Source organism: Dasypus novemcinctus, chromosome X (assembly GCF_030445035.2).
Source record: "Dasypus novemcinctus isolate mDasNov1 chromosome X, mDasNov1.1.hap2, whole genome shotgun sequence".
Lineage (NCBI taxonomy): Eukaryota > Metazoa > Chordata > Mammalia > Cingulata > Dasypodidae > Dasypus > Dasypus novemcinctus.
In genome coordinates this window covers 57065367-57083004 of record NC_080704.1, presented here as the reverse complement: position 1 = coordinate 57083004, position 17638 = coordinate 57065367, and the positions used below count along the sequence as shown (strand labels likewise).

Below are 17638 nucleotides of genomic sequence, written 5' to 3'. Positions count from 1 at the left end.
CTAAAGGATGGGGCCCCACTGGGGAGGATTGGACCTAGGGTCTCCTTCCAGCTCAGAGCAGGGCCTTCTGCATGATTTGGGTCAAGAGAGCCAGGGCTGAAATTTGGGGGGAACTGGAATTGGAGGCTACAGCTCAGAACAGAGAGTTACACTAGACCTTGAACTATGAGTTGGAATTTTGTCCTCATGGTCCAGAACAAGAACAAAGGCTGGAAGGGGTTGGGTTAGTATAAGGTGGGAACAGCAAGTCACGGGCAGAGCATAGAGAGTAAAATGTGTGTGTGGCCGGGGGGGGGGGGGGGGGGGGGGGTGCGGAGGGGAACTGTTGAAAGATAAAAGTGGGAGAGGTCACATGGGGCTAGGTCACACAGAGCCTTGAGTGCCAGGCCCCAAGCTCTGGGATTTTTCCCAAAAGCAAGTGGGGAGCCATGGGAGGAATTTGAGCATAGTAGTGACATAGTTAACATTGCATTTTAAATAGATGCTCTGACAGCTGTGCTGAAAACAGGAGGGGGAAGAAACTGAAGATGCTAAAATTGGCAGAAACAATGATGGCCTTAGCTAAGGGAGGTGGCAGAGGAAATGGTGAGAAGTGAGTGGATCCCAGGGATGTGTAGGAGGTAAAATGGACCACTTGTGGGGCCCAGTGCTAAGTGTATCACAATGATTATCTTGTTTAGTCAGTACAACAACCCTGTAGGTACCATTAGTAAACCATCTTCCATGCCCAAGGTCATACAGGACTAAATATTAGAGATGGGCTTTAAATTCAAGCAGCCAAGTGCCATACCCCATGTTCTTAACCCCTCCTGTACACTGCTTCCCCCAACAAGGCAACAACTGGTGTCAGAGTAGCTATTAGATATTTACATTGTGTGAATTTGTGTGTTTTAAAAATTGGCATACATTTGGATGGTTCAAAATTCAAAAGGTACAAAGGGATAAAGTGAAAAGTTCCCCTTCCCTTTGGAGGCAACCAGTGTTATCAGATATCTTTCAAATATGTACAAGATGTCATGGTGGTAAATTAGCACAGTGGTTAAGAGAAACAGGTGCTGGAGCCAGACTTCCTGGGTTCCAATCCTGGCTCTACCACTCACCAGATATGTGACCTTGGGCACAGTCCTTCAGCTCTCTGCATCTCAGTTTTTTTAGTTGTAAAATGAGGATAGTATTAGTATCTGCTTCATATGGTTGTTGTGAGGACTAAATGAGTAATACATCTGAAGTTCTCACTCAGAACAGTGCTTGACACAAAACAGTCACAATTTAAGTGTTAGCTCTTGTCTCTTTAATTATGATATAATCCCTCCCTTCTCTTTGTACACAAATTCCACAGCATTCAGCGTCTTACATTTTTGTACTTAACTAAATGTCTTGACAATCATTCCTTATCTCGATATTATAGTTAATGACAGCTGCATAGTACCCCCACTTTATGGCTCTTATCAGAGGTTATTTAAACAGGCCTTCAGTGAGTTGTACTTAGGGAGTGTCTCTTTCATATTACAGAGCTGCAGTATATCATCAAATACATGCACCTTTTAGCACATGCATGAGTCTGTCTGTAAGATAAATTCCTATAAGTGTAAACAGTATACAAAGTCATTATTTGGGTATATTTTCTTCAAATTGTCCTCAACAGAAGTTATACCAATTTTAACTTCCAGCAGCAATTTATAAGAATGTGTGCATCTGGCTAACCTTTTGATACAAAGCATTATCAAACTTTTTGATATTCACCAACCTCAAAGAAGAAAAACAGTATCTTAGTAGTTTTCATATGCATTTCTCTCTGTATGCGTCAGTTTGAGTCTCCTAAGATCCAACTGTATTTTATCTGTTGGATTTTGTAACATGGTGATCCCCATGGACCTTGGTGAGTCTGGTTTTAGTAGCATGAAGAAGGGGTAGTCCAATCCAGAGAGGGCTAAGAAATAACTAGGACGTCAAGTGTGGACAGTTGGAGATGGGCAAGAATTCAACCAAGAGGAAGGGAGAAATAGGGGAGATGATTGGAAGAGGAAGGAAGGGGATTTTAGGACGTGTTTAAAATGCAGAAGAGGGAATCTTCAAGACCTTAAATTATGTTTAAGTTGCAGGGACTCTGGGAACTGCCAGTTACTAGCTGAGTGATCTTGTGCAAGTCACTTAACCTTGCTGGGACTCATTTACTTCATCTGTAAAAACGGGGGTGATTAAGAGTCCTTACCACATAAGGCTGTTTTAAGGATTAAATGTGTAAACCAATTTAACAAATTCAAAAAAGAGCCTAGAAAAATGTCATCCTGGAGGACCGAAGGATCCTCCTTTCCCCAGACCCGTAGCTACATTTCCAGAGAGAATTAACAGCCTCAGGGCTCCGGCCGCCAGATTAGAATGGCGGCCTAGGAGCCTTCGACGAGGCTCGCATCGCGCAGTCGCGCCGCGGCGGGAGAGGCGGGGTGGGGGGAGGCGAGGCGAGGGGCGGGACGGCAGCCTCCTGGGCTGTTCCGGCGATCGCGTGCCCCTCCCGCCGCACCTCGCGCCCGCCCTTGCTAGCAGACGCCTCCCGCCCCCCGCATTGCTGATGCTGCTGCTGGCAGACATGGACGTGGTGAATCAGGTACGCGCTCCAGCACCGCGGACAGATCCCGCCGCTCCCAGGCCGCCGGGCCCCGGGTATCTTTAGCCCTTCGAGCCTGCGAGGTGGTGGTGGCCAGGGTCCTGGCTCCGAAGACCCAGCCCCCGGCGAGGGGCTCGCGATTTGCGACAGGCTAGGGGAGGAAGGGGAAGGCGGAGAAAAGGAGTGCGCTCCATGCCGCAGCGAGGGCAAGCCTCACTGCCGCAGCGGAGGCCGCCAGGAGCCCCATTCCCTGCTGGCGACTGCGAGGGGAGGAAAAGGGGCCCCGGGGCTCGGGGCTCGGGTAAGGGGTGCGAAGGAAGGGAGAGCTGGGGGGGGGGGGGGGCGGTTGCTGCGGATGAGTTAGGAAATAGAGCAACAGAAGGCGTGGGGGCGAGATATGGTGGGGGTTGCAGGACTGGAGTCCACCCCTCCCAAACAGAAACGACACCCCGGTAGATGACCCCCACAACCCCCAGAGCAGACCTGGGGCGGGCGGGGGGAGGGCGATCCGGTTTTGCGTCTCCAAAACCCCCAGTCCCCCCTCCCCCAACACATATCCAGTGCAGCCAAGTCCAAGCCCTCCCCCACCTTAATCAGCCAAGACCCTCTCCGCCATCTCATTCATCTTCACCATCTCAGAACCTCACCCCCTCCCTAACCAGTAACAACCTCTCCCCATCCTCACGTCGGACTCCCACCACCACCGCCACCATCTGACTCACCTTTACCGCTACAGACCCCTCCCCCACCCCAGCCAACCTGATTCCGTCCCTGTTATGACTCACCTTCACCACGAGACCCCTTCACCCACCCTAATGAGCCCCAACTCCTTCCCCATTTTCCCCACCTGACCTCTTTCACCATCTGACTCACCATTACCGTTCCAGACCTTCTCTCTTTCCCTAACTAGTCCGGACCCGATCCCCATCTTCCTCACCTCGGACCCCCGCCGCCATCTGACTCACCATCATCCCAAGCCTCCCCCCACCCCAGACCTCCCCCACCCCAGTCCCGAACGGCGGGGGTCTTCACCTCTCAAGAGCCCCTAGGGCTCACACCTTCCTCCAAAGAGTCACCTGCTCCTCACCCTTTCCCTGAATATCACTCGCTCCTGGAAGTCACCTGCCCCACCCCCAGGGATCACCGACTATCAGCCTAGCCCCTCACCTCCCTCTCCCCCCCCCCCCCTGCCCGTCGTTTCTCTCCTCAGCTGGTGGCTGGGGGTCAGTTCCGGGTGGTCAAGGAGCCTCTTGGCTTCGTGAAGGTGCTGCAGTGGGTGAGTTGGGCCGGGCTGTGGGGGAAAGGGCAGGGAGAGAGGGGGTGGTACTAGGGTCTGGAAGAGCAGGGGCGGAGTAGGGGTGGGGTGATATCCCAGGGGTTTGGGGCAAAGCACGGATGGTCTGTGACATCACATAAGGCCGAGGGTACCCTGTGAAGCAGCAGATTGTGACGTCCTGCCTCTCCCCTCCTGAAGTGAGGGAGGGGCGGGGAGGCGGAGCCTGCAGCGGCTTGCCCGGGGAGAGAAATGCAAAACCAGAGAAACCCAGAAACAGTGAAGGGGACAGAATGAGAGACAGAGAAAAGATATACAGAGAGATGAAAATACCGGAGGAGAAAACGAGATACAGAGATAACAACTAGAGAGGAAAACAAAAGAGCCAACAAAAAGGGAGACAGAGTCACGCGGCGAACAGATACAAAGAGAAATAGACACAAGGAGAAAGGCAAGAAAATGGGATGGGGAGAGAAAGAGACAGAGATATCATTCAAAGAGAAAAAGAGAAACACACAGAAAAAAGCATAAGAGAGACAGAGAGAATCAGACAAGTGAGAGGTAGCGCAGAGACAGAAAAACAGGGAGACAAATACAAACACACACACAGAAAGAGACAGAGAAAAAAAGACAGACAGAAAGACACACATAGAGACCATAGAGGCAGAGGCAGAGAGAAAAACAGAGACACAAAGAGAGAGGCAGCTGAAGAAAAACAAAGATGGAGAGAAAGAGTCAGAGAAATTCCAAGAGAAATAGTGACACAGCAAGACACAGAGAACGTCAGAGACAGATAGAGAGAAACAGAAATAGAGACAGAGACTGAGAAAGGCAGAGAGAGAGAGAGAGGGGAGGAGGAGGGAGGGAAGACTGGGGGGGGCGGGAATCAGAGCAGTGAGAGGTAGACACCCAGAGAGACACAGGGAGAGAGAGACAGGAAGGGACAGCCACACCCTCCTAATCAGCTTGTCTTGTGACCCAAATACCCCTGATTAGGGGGTGGGAGCAGGGACCGCTCCATCTGCTGTAGACGGTGCTGGGCCCCCGCTCTGTCCAGAGGAGGTCAGCCCCACCCCCCTGGCCCCAAAAGCCCCGATGTGTGCACACAGGCTCACTGTGACCATCCCCATCCCCCACTGCCCAAGGTCTTTGCCATCTTCGCCTTTGCCACATGCGGCAGCTACAGTGGAGAGCTCCGGCTGAGCGTGGAGTGTGCCAACAAGACCGGGAGTGACCTCAGCATCAAGGTCAAGTTCGAGTACCCCTTCAGGTGTGCCCCCACCCTACCCCACCCCTGGGGTTCCCACAGACCTGGGAGAGGGTGGCATTCAGGACCGGCCAACACTTTCTCCTCCCTAGTGGCCTTTGCCCAGTCCCCACCTCAGGAGGCCGCACCTGCTCAGGACCTCACAGATACACTGAACACCTCCCAGGTACCTGGCACTGCTCTGGACATCTAAGACACTGTTGTGAGTGAGAGACACGAGCTACACAGGCTGTGCCCTCAGGCTATGTTCTTGAGTGAGAGGAAGGACAGGGAGGAACAAGCAGTAAACAAGATTCAAAAGTAAGCTAGGAGAGATGGGCGTTGGATTCCCAGACTGGGAGGCTGCCGCCCTTTTAAAAAAAAAAGTAAGCTAGGTATCTCTTTATTTATAAAGTTACCATAAGTGATAATAAGCATGCAGTAGGTGCTCATTTAATGTCAGCCCATATTATGATTGAGTCCTCATTCACTCATTCATTCCATACACACTTTTTTGAGCCTTTTGTATGTCCAATACTGCTCAAAGTGCTGGGGACACAGCAATGAACAAAACAGACCTGAACCCCTACCCTCACGGGACCCACAATTTAACAAACTAATAAAGAGGATAATTGCAAGGTTGGAAGAAATTCAAGGAGGGGTTCCTCATGCAGGGTTTTATGATAGAGAAGAATGAGGGATGGTGGCTGCCTAGACACAGGGATGACTAAACCCAATTAAGGAAATGCTGGCACTTATTCAGCTCCTACTGTGTGCTGAGCACCGTGCTGGCACTTATTCAGCTCCTACTGTGTGCTGAGCACCGTGCTGGGGACGAGGCACTGGCCCTCGTGGAGACCTTTACCTCCTGGGGGTTGGGGAGACAGAGACTCACAGGCAGTCACAGTTTCAGTCGAGTTTCTGAGGGCCTGGGTTCAAATCCAGTCTCCACTGCTTCAACAAATCCCCTAAGTGCTCCAGGTCTCAATTTCCTCCTCTCTAAAAGGGGAGAATAATATTGGCCACCTCACAGGGGTTGTGGTGAGGATTACTGCTTGTTAAAGGGCTAAGGAGAGGGCCAGGTGCACAGTAAGCATTATGTGTTTGTTAAGCAAAAAAGAAATGTTTAAGGGACTCAAGAAAGAGATCAGGGATTGAGTTGGAAATTGGGGGATTTTGAGCACTGAGGGTAAATAGTGGCTCAGGTGGTCATGGGGGGCTATGATGGGGGGCTATGATTGGGGGCTTATCACAGCTTATCACAGGCCCTGAATAATGACCAAAAGAAGAGGAGGTGCCAGAAGGCACCCAGGGAACCACCCTTTCACAGAAGCCAGAGAGGAGAGTGTTTGGGGAAGGAGGGTGTATTGGTCTGCCAAAGGGGTGCTGATGCAAAGAACCAGAAATCTGTTGGCTTTTATAAAGGTATTTATTTGGGTTAGAAGCTTACAGTCACAAGGCTCTAAAGAGTCAAGGTTGCTTTCTCACCAAAGTCAGCTGCCACATGTTGAAGCAAGATGTCGGACAGTCTCTGCCTGGTCTCTCAGGGCTTTCTAAATCAGTCTCTGGCATATGGCTCGTTTCTTTCCTGGCCTTCTCAGCTGCTCAGCTGCTCTGTTCTCTTCAGCTGCAAATTATCAGGTGAATGGTTCATCTCTCCCTGGGGCCCCAGGATCAAATATGACAGAGCTCTCTCTCTTCTTGTTGTGTCTTCTTGAGTGAGTGCTGGTTTATATCAGCCCACCAAAGGGGCAGGGACTCAAGCTGAATCATGCCCTACTGACATGGTCAATTCGAAAGCCCTAAATTGATTTTGTCAAGTAAACTTACAACCTCTGAATTTAAAACAATCAGAGGGTGTCACACCCAGAGGAATAGATTACTTTACAAACATAATCTTTCTCTTTTTGGGATTCATAAATCTCAAACTGCCACAGAGGGGCAGCACATGGAACACAGCTGAAAGGTGGCCCTTAGGGAATCCACCAGACCCCAGGAGCCCCCGGTGAACTCTCTCAGGCCTCCCACTTCTAGGAACTCAGGGCCTGAAGATCTGCCCTTTCCCCACACGTCTCCTGGGACAAAAGTCCCTGTTCTGGGTCACCCCTTGACCAAGACCCACTCCCCCACACTGCCCTGATACCACCCCCCAGGACCCATCAGTCCTCTTGAACACTCTCTCCTGGCAACCCAGCCCACCTGAAACACAGAGACTCAGACCAACCCAGATTCAACTCCTGCCTCTGCCACTTAGCAGTTGAACAACAATTGGGCAAGTAGCTTAATCTTGCTGAGCCTCAGTTTGCTCATCTGTAAAATGGGTAAAATAATGCCAATTTTAGCAGATTGCTGGGGAAGGGGTTATTCAGTGAGACAATTATGGAAAGTGCTCAGCATTTCCCTCAGGACCTTTGCTACTCAAGGGCCTCCCCACCAACACCACCCCCCAGTATTTGCTCAGTCTCAGGATCCTGCCTCCAATCTGAGACCAGAGCTCTGGCACCCCACCCCAATCATCCCCCCTCACTTGCATTTTGTCCCCACTATCCCCTCCTCCATCTCACCACAGGAAAGGCCTCAGTCCTAGGAGGCCTTCCCAACCTGCCCCCCCACCCCCACCCCCAGGATACATCCTCCTGTCTGTCTCTTCCTGTTTTCTTAGAGTGGAGGAGACGGAGACGAGTGGCTCTCCTCCACTCTGCCTACCTTTATCGTTTGCTCTTGGGGACCTGGAAGAGGGGTGGGGAGAGAAGAATCAACGTGATGGGGGAGGGGGACACACAGAAGGTTCAAATCCCAACGCCGCCATTTCCTCGCCAGCTTTGTGACTTTAGGCAAGTTAATCCACTCCCTGAGCAGCTGTTTCCGACTCTGTATGTTTCACCCAAGAAACATTTATTGAGTGCCTGCCATGTGCCAGCACTGTTCCAGGCCCTGGCACGAGCACACACACAGAGAAAAGGCCCCACCCTCTTGGAGTTACAGCAAAAATCAAGTAAGATACATGGTATGTAAGGTGGGGATCACAGCTACAGAGAGAAATAGAGCAAGGAAGGGGGCTGAGGGGTGCTCAGGGATTCAATTTAATTCTAAAGAGTAAGAGCAGGGAAGGCCTCACTAGAGAAGGTGACAGCTAAGCACAGCTTGGGAGAGATGAGGGAGCAAGACAGGCAGATATCTGTGGGAAGAGCATTCCTGGTAAAGGGAACAGCCAGTGCAAATCTCCTGAGCTAGGAGGGTGCCTGGCATGTTCTAGAAATGACATCGAGCCCAGAGTAGCTGGGTTGGAGTGAGAGAGAAATAACATCTATCTCGCTAGGATGCGGGGAGCAATCAAGGAAATGGGACTGGTACTCAGGAGATGGCCTGTGAATGGTTATTTCCTCCTCTTCCTGGGACCTTGTCAGAATCTGAGGGATCGGTGACTGAGGTGGGGTGTGTGAAGGGGTTCTCAGGGGCTGGGGCCACACCTGCCCACCTCTCTTCTGCAGGCTGCACCAAGTGTACTTCGACGCACCCACCTGCCAAGGGGTCACCACCACCAAGGTCTTCCTGGTGGGGGACTACTCTTCGTCAGCTGAATTCTTTGTCACAGTGGCTGTGTTTGCCTTCCTCTATTCCATGGGAGCTCTGGCCACCTACATCTTCCTGCAGAACAAGTACCGGGAGAACAACAAAGGGCCCATGCTGGTGAGTCTCCATAGCCCCTGGGGCATGCAGGGGCCTCGAGGACAAAGCCAGGCTCATAGCCGTCCCCCTCCCCACCGGAATCCCAGAAGGGCCCACACCTGAGCACACATCACAACCACGCAGGCTGCCGTGGCCCTTAATCCCCAGCGATCGTCGGGGGCACAGGGACACACACTCACAGCCCACACAGCATCCCAGACAGGGTCACGCTTGTGAACCTGCCAACTCTCACACACCTATGCACTCTAGATCAAAGAAAGGAAGGAATGCACCTAGGCCCTCTGTGACAGCCACACATGTCATCTTTCCACACAGACACACCGATTCCTGCGCAGCTATCCTCACATGCCCTTATCCCAGAGACAAAAGGACATCCATTCACACATGCAGACAAGAGAGGAAAGACACACTCCTTTTCACAAAGTCGGAAACCATCCCACAGCTTTCCCTCCCACATCCCCACACACATATCATAATCACACTCCCAGACTCTGGTTCGTGTGCACACGCAAGCCCAAGCTGGGAGAGCCCATTTCTGGTGAAAGCGCTAGGCGTTTCAGGGGTGAACAGGGCAAAGGGAGGGGGGAAGATAGTCCTCTTCTGGGAGAAATCCACCTACCAAAAGTCTGTGATCAGAGGAGGTCCCCCGACGCAGCTAGAAGCAGCCCACTCACAATGTCTTCTCCCTCCACCCCCGCCCCCACACCCCCAGGACTTTCTGGCCACTGCAGTGTTCGCTTTCATGTGGCTGGTTAGCTCGTCGGCGTGGGCCAAGGGACTGTCAGACGTAAAGATGGCCACGGACCCAGAGAACATTATCAAGGAGATGGCTGTCTGCCGCCAGGCGGGGAACACATGCAAGGAACTGAGGGACCCTGTGACCTCTGGCCTCAACACCTCAGTGGTGAGCCCTGGGGAGCTGACTGGCCGGCTGGAGGAGGTGGGCTGGGAAGCTTGCAGTCTGCCAGGTAGAATGACGGACAGAGAGAATGAGAGGAGAATTCCGGAGAAATCTGGGAAGACTCCCCAGGGGAGGCAGGTCAGCAACAGAGCCTTGAAGGATGAATTAGTGATTCTAACCACTGATACCACAGGCTGTCCCCAAGGGAGGGCCCTGTCCAAATTAGGTTTGGGAGACCTGGATCCAAGACCTAGCTTAGTCATGTAGAATCTTCCGCAACTCAAGTCCCCTCTTAAGACCTGTTTCCTTATGTGCAAAATGAGGGAATAACTTGAAATGCTGCCCACCTACCCGCCCCCTAGAGGCCGGAGCTAGATGGTCTGGGTTCAAATTCCAGTTCTCCATAAGGAAGCCCCCCAGGCCTGTTTGAAGATGTAAATTGAAGACTAATAATGGGTCCTGCTCCAAAGTGGAGTACTTAGTGAACTGATAACATACAGAGTGCTTAGAAAAAGATGGCACATGGTACATGGAATATGTTACAGATGTCTACCTTTTACATGGATTATATAGAGGTACATAGATATACATATACACACATGTATATGTATACTGTGCATGTGTATATATATTTTTTCAGAATGCTAAAATTCCAATATTCTTTTCCCTTGTTGACTGTGTGACGTTGAGCAACTTAGCCTCTCAGCCTCTTTCCACAATTCCAAAATGGAGATATTACTTCCTGTCTCAAAACTGAATTTTAAATGAGCTAGAAACATGTAAAGTGCTTAGAAGAGGGCTTGGCATATAGTAAAGGGAGGGTATTTAAAGTGTTTTATATTTTGTGTATTAATATACATTCCATATATTTACATTTAATATACGTATATTTTATACACGTATTTATACATATATTTGAATATACACATATGTATATATACATCGATAAGTGGTATATCTATATTTAATAAAATCTACGTTTACTTACTATATATTACCAATTTATGTTGACTATTTTAGATATGTATAAACGAGTATATATTATACACAAATATGTGCAAATATGTAGATTACGTATAAATGTAATACTGATAGACCTGAACCTCTTGGGGATCTGAATTCTGACATCATCACACCTGCCCCCAATCTCCGCAAGGTGACGCGTCTGCACTGTTGACGTTCACGCGCTGGGACTCCGAGGCTCGGGTTTTCAGAAACCACCATCCTCCGGGAGCCCCTGGGTCCACGCCGCATCCCGGGGTCCCCGCGCATGCGCGCGGCCTCCGTGTTTCCCAGGCCACCAAGGCAATGCGCTCAGGCCGACCGCCCGACCTTATCTCCCCGCAGGTGTTCGGCTTCCTGAACCTGGTGCTCTGGGTCGGCAACCTGTGGTTCGTGTTCAAGGAGACGGGCTGGGCCGCCCCGTTCCTGCGTGCTCCTCCCGGCGCCCCTGAGAAGCAGCCGGCGCCCGGGGACGCCTACGGCGAGGCGGGCTACGGGCAGGGCCCCGGCGGGTACGGGCCCCAGGACTCCTACGGGCCCCAGGGCGGCTACCAGCCCGACTACGGGCAGCCAGCTGGCAGCGGTGGCTACGCGCCCCAAGCCGACTATGGGCAGCAAGGCTACGGCCCGCAGGGTGCGCCCACCTCCTTCTCCAATCAGATGTAGTCTGGTGAGTGACGGGCGGGCGGTACAGCCAAGCAGGGTAGACGAAAGGAGACGAGCGGGTCAGTGAGCCAATAAGAAGCGGGAGGAGACAGGCACTTAAAGCTCTTGCGGGGCAACTAAGGGCCGGAGTTTGAAGGCGCCAAGAAGGAGGCGGGACTACATGCTAAGAGAGAGAGAAAAAAAAAATAGCCAATGAATGGCGAGCAGGGGCTTGAAGGCGGGCGAATGAAGAGCCAATGGGAGAGAAGTAGAAATGCAGAGCTTGGGGAAGAGCGAGAGAGAAGCAGGCGGAGCAGCCAATGAAAGGACGGACTAGCAAGAGGGGCTCGCACAGTGGAGGATCCGCAGAGCACCCGAGCCTCCAGCGCAGAGAAGAGTAGGGTGGTATTAGAAGTGATTGATAAGCCAGTAGGTGATAAGAGCATTAGATGATGAGGAAAAACGGCCTTGGGTCGTGAAGGTCAGCCGAGCTCACCTACCCGGGAGGAGGTGAGGGGCCTGCTGCCTGCCTCTACCCAGCCTTCGAGGGGAGGGAGGTGATGTGGAATTTCAAAGAGGGGAAAGGGGCAGGGGTCGGCTGGGGGACACCAAAAGGTTTACTCGACTTCTTGCTGGGCCTTAAAATAGAAGTGAGGTTTCCAGGGTCAGATCTGAGAGGAGAAAAGGCAGAGGGATGGGGGGAAGAGAGAAGGCAAGGAGGAGGCAACACATGGTAGGGGTAGTTTCTGGCACTAGGTTGGCCAGGATGGAAAGGGCAGGGAGGAGTTTATTAGGCATCCCACATCTAGTTCATTTAAAAAAAAACACCAATAACCCTGTTGGGTCTACCTTCAAAATATATCCATACTCCTCTCACTTCTGTCCTCTCTCCCCCAAACCTCTTCACTGGTCTGCACCCAACCCGCACCTCCCACTCCCATTCTGTTCATTCTGTTCGGCTCACAGCTGTCAGGATGGATCCTGTTCAATCCTCCATCAAGCCACCAGCTCTTGTGCTGAGAACCCTGTCATGGCTTCCATGTCATGCATATTCAAAGCCTTCACCTTGGCCCACTAGGCCAGGCCCTACCGGATCTAGCCCTGGGGTCACTTCTCTGACCTCACCACCTACCACTCTCCCCCTCGCTCACTCTGCTCCAGCTCACTCTGCTCCAGCTTCCCTGGCCCACTTCAGTGTTCCTCAAGTGTGTCAGGCAGAATCCAACCTCAGGGCCTTTGTACCTGCTTGTCCTTCTGCCTGGACTTTCATACCCACACCCATTGATCACCTTACCAGCTCCTTCTCATCCTTTTGGTCACTTATTCAAAGAGGTCTTGCCTGACCATCCTGTCTGAGACCAGTCCCCCTTACTAATACCTTGTGCTTTTTAAATCATAATCTGCAGTTATTAGCTTATATGTTTATTGACTATCTTCTCCACTAGACTAGGAGTTGTGACCATGCCTTATTCATGCCACACACCCATCATCTGGGTGTTAAGAAACACTTATTGGGCAAATGGGAGAAACAACACAGCGTAAGGCATTTTACCTCATTTTACTCTTGTCTGGTCAGCACCCTTCCATCCCGAGTAAAAGTCCTCACAACCTGTCCGCTAGGCCCTCTGTCACACCCCATTACCTACCTCTCTAACATCACCTCCTGCCACTCTCCCTTGCTCACTCACTCCAGCTCTACTGGCTTCCTTTCTGTTCCTCAAATACCCTAGACATTGTCCTCACCCAGGGCTGCTTTTAAAATATATGCCTTTTTTATTATTAGAGAAGTTGTGTGCTTACAAAACAATCATGCATAGCATGCAGAATTCCCATACATCACCCTTCCACCAACACCTTACATTGTTGTGGAATATTTGTTATAGATTATGAAAGATCATCATCAAAATATTACTGCTAACTATGGTCCATAGCTTACATCTGGTGTATTTTTCTATACACCTCCCCCCCATTATTAACACCATGTATCAGTATTGTCCATTTGTTATAGTTCATGAGAACACTCTCATATTTGTACTGTTAACCACAGTCCATCTTCTACTACATGGTTTACTGTGTCATACAGTCCCATGCCTTGTAAAATCCACCCAAAGTGTACACTCAGTGGTTCTCAGTTTCATCACAGAGTTGTGCTGCCATCACATCAGTCAATTTTTTTTATTATTATTAAAATTATTTATTTATTTTTAAAAATTACATTAAAAAAATATGAGGTCCCAATCAACCCCACCGCCCCCACCCCCCACTCCCCCCACAGCAACACTCTCTCCCATCATCGTGACACATTCATTGCACCTGGTAAGTACATCTCTGAACATCACTGCACCCCGTAGTCAATGGTCCACATCATAGCCCACACTCTCCCACATTCCATCCAGTGGGCCCTGGGGGGATCTACAATGTCCCGTAATTGTCCGTGAAGCACCACCCAGGACAACTCCATGTCCCCAAAACGCCTCCACATCTCATCTCTTCCTCCCATTCCCCAAACCCAGCAGCCACCATTGCTACCCTTCCCACACCCATTCCACATTTTCTCTGTGGACATTGGATTGGTTGTGTCCATTGCACATCTATGTCAAGTGGGGGCTTAGATTCCACATGGATACTGGATGCACTCCTCCTGTTTTCAGTTGTAGACACTCTAGGCTCCATGGTGTGGTGGTTGACCTTCTTCAACTCCATGTTAGCTGAGTGGGGTAAGTCCAATAAATCAAAGTGTAGGAGCTGAAGTCTGTTGAGGCTCTGGGCCTGGGTGTCTTATTATCAGTCCAGAGATTCAAATCCCCTAAATATATCTTAAACCCCAGCACCAACTACAATTCCAATAAAGTAGCATGCAAGTCTTGTGAGAAGAGATCCAATTCCATCATGCAGAAACACCAGCCCCAAAGAAGGGCCATCTGCCATGGCAGTGAACCCCATCTGCCATGACCATAGAACCCGTGGGTCTCTTTATCCCTCAAAAGAACCAATATCTGGGGTTGTATCTACTTTATCTGTCTCTTAGACTCTGCTCAGTTGTGCATAAGGGCATTCCTTCTGACAACCTCCAGACTCTTTTTTAGAGACTCATAGCCTTATAATCTCATTTCTCCTTTCCATTTCCCCCTTACATTAGATCAAACAGCATTTTGAAGTCATGTTATTATATGTAGACAGGGATATTCTGCTGATCCATATTGAACCTTTAATTCAAGGTCATTTTCTAGTTGCATCTTCAGCTGGTATGTGGTAGTGATCCCTCGGTGCCAGGGAGGCTCATCCCCGGGTGTCAGTCAATTTTAAATGTTTCCCTTGGCCCAATAGAAAAAAAAATCCCATACCTCCCTACTATTAACCCTTAGCTTTGATGTAGTGCCTTCTTTGACACTGATGCAAGGATAATACAATATTGCTGTTAACTATAGTCCATAGGTTACATTAATTGTATTTTGCCCATGCACCACCATATTCTTACCTTGAGAAAGTGACATACATTTGTTCTAGTGCAAAGCAGAGCATTCTTGTATTTGTGCCATTAACCACAATCCTCAGTTACCACCAAGTTCACTATGTTATGCAGTCCCTAGATTATCCTCTAGCTTTCTTTCAATTGACATTTACATCCCTAGACCACCCCTTTCAGCACAATCACATTTATAAATCAGCAGCCTGATCCAGGGCTCTTGCACCGGCTCTTCCCCCTGTTGTTTGCGTGGTTCATTCCCTCACCTCCTTGCGTCTTTATTCAGACCGCCCTTGCTGGCACTCCTAGGCTTCCTTACCCTGTTCGACTTTTTGTTGTTTTTTGTTTGTTTGTTTCCATTCCACTTAGCACTTTGTGTCATACTAGTGGATTCCATTATGCATCATATTCATTGTTTGAAGTCTGTCTCTCCCTGCTACAATGTCAGCTCCACAAAGACAGGTGTTTTCGTTTTGTTCAAGATTGTACGTCACCAATGGCAACGACTTCTATTACTGGACTCTTTTTGCGGGGGGGTCATAATCTTTTTTGGTACCTAACCCACTGGGGGATGGGGCAAGGTCAGGAATACCTTTCAGGAAGGCCAGCTGGGATGAAGCTGACTCCAGGAATATGAATGCAGGGAGAGGTAAGTGGGGGAAAAAAAGGCACGCCAGGGAAAGGCACAGTAGCCCAGCCCTTCCCTGAGGACACAGTCGGTGTCTGGGCTCCCTCTCCTTTCTGTCTTTTGTCTTCACAGGTCAGTGCAGCCCGGGAGGACCCCCACAGGTGGGCAAGAGCTCAGAAGGCCTGCCCCCTCCCCACCCCCACACCCCAGGTCTCCACCCTCAAACCAGGAGACCCCGTCTTTGCTGTTTATATATATATATATATTATATATAAATCTCTATTTATCTGTCTGAGCCCCTGCCCTCGCTCCCTTGCCCCCATGCATTAGTGGCCCAGACTTGAAGGGGTCCTTCTTTTACCCCTGTCACCTTCCCTTGCCTCCTTTGACTCCTCCCTGCTCCCTGGCCCTGTCCCCTGGGGTTGGAAGGGGGTGCTCTAGAAAGTGGACAGGTTGGGGACAGACCCCAGCTGTATGGGGAGGGTAGGCTGACTTCAGACTTTCTTCCCTCTCACCCTCCCCGTCTCCCAACTCTGGCCTTGGTTCCTCCAGCAATGCTTGAACAAGAGCCATTAGGGGAAATTCAATCCTCAGAATGGGAGAAAGGCAGAGATTGAGGGGGGTGCTTGGGGTGGAGAGAACAACTTGGGACCTAAGAATGGTCTTGGAGTGAGGAGTACTGGAGGGGGAGGAAACTAGTCCGCAGGTGATATGGGTTCCAGAGCTACAGAAATCTAAAGAGGGGTGCCATGGAGCCTTCTGGGGGTGGGGCTGGAAAGGAGGCTGAGGGCGTGGTTCGAGGAGGGGTGGGGCTTCGAGCCAGGCAGCCCTGGGGCTCCAGAGTGCAGCGGATTCCAGTAGAACAGGGTTCTAGGGCATGGATGTGACTTGGGGGCATGGTGACAAGGCTCGGAAGAAGGCTAAGAGCTGAGGTTCCAGAGACGGTGGGACTCCAGAGTGGTCAGGGCTGGCATGGGGACCTGGATTTATGGAAGGGGCGTGGCTTGGGACGTTCACGGGGCTGAACCAGATTGAAAGCGGACAGATTTCATGCAAGTTAAAGAAGTGGGGTTCAGAGACGGGCCACGCTCAGGATAAGGTCGTGATCCGAGTTCTAGATGGAGTCGGGCTTCAAATGGGGCGTGGGTAGTGGTTTCAGAAGGGACAGAAATATAGTTTCAAAGAGGGATGGCTTGGCAGTAGGGAGGGGGTGCTGAGCGTGGGGGCTTCAGGATATGCTTTGTTGCTGGGTGGGGGGATGCCCCCGGCCCAGGCTGGGGACCGAGGTGGCCTAGGAAGGGCTGAGAGGTATGGGTTGGAGAGTGAGAGGTTGATTCAGAAAGTAGCATCCCCACACTCTTGTTTACCGCCCCCCCCCCCCCCCGCGATGATACAGCTAGGTAATCAGAGGACAGAGCCACTGGGTCTGTGGGGCCGGCCCACCCCTCTCCTCCCTTCCCCTACCCCCCCCAATACACATACACACACACACACACACACACACACCCTGCCCCGTTCTGGGGTGGTTGGAGGCCTGGTCTGGAGCCCCTATCCTGCACCCTCTGCTGTGTCTGTGACGTCAGTAGTGCCCGTGATTGTGTGTTGCCATTTTGTCTGGCTGTGGCCCCTCCCCTCCAGACCCCCACTTTTCCCGCCCCTGCCCGGCGCCCTTTGGTATTGTCTGAAGACCCCCTCTCCGAGGAAGAACAAATATGATTAATTCCCCTCCCCCAAATAAACTCCTCAGTCACCTAGTCCACCCGGCTCTGACTTCTCAGGGTGTCTTTTTATTTGTGGGGGGAGAGGGGGGGAAGAGAGGAGAGATGAAGAGAGAAGGCAAGAGAAAGCGCCACCCCCGACAAGCTGGACACCCTTTAGTTGCTCCACTATTTTCGACCCCTCCCACAGTATTAAGCCGAGCCCCATCCCCTGTGAAGACTTGCCTACCCATCAATGCTAAATCACTTGCATCCCGAGTGTCTCTAGAATTTAGTTCTAATTCTGGTCCTTGAGCCTGGCTTCCGTGGAACCCTCCCCTCATATCCCCCAAGGGGGGACATCACAGGGAGACCTCCTCCCCTCCACGTTTTTCAAACCCGGCTGCTTCCCATTTCCAGGCCGGGAGGCGGGGCGCCAGGGTGAGTCACGCATTAATTTATTCCCTCCTACCCCTCCCCAGCTC

At 51.0% G+C, this 17638-nt stretch overlaps 1 protein-coding gene across 1 annotated transcript; it reads left to right on the top strand.

Moving 5' to 3' along the window:
- Positions 1-2514: 2514 nt before the first annotated feature.
- On the top strand, positions 2515-17213 carry SYP (synaptophysin). The gene is made up of 7 exons (XM_058291062.1): positions 2515-2605; positions 3816-3881; positions 5024-5148; positions 8616-8814; positions 9527-9718; positions 11063-11387; positions 15589-17213. The coding sequence occupies exons 1-6, from the start codon at positions 2570-2572 to the stop codon at positions 11381-11383; spliced, it is 939 nt and encodes a 312-aa protein (XP_058147045.1). The 5' UTR covers positions 2515-2569; the 3' UTR covers positions 11384-11387; positions 15589-17213.
- The last annotated feature ends 425 nt before the right edge of the window (positions 17214-17638 follow it).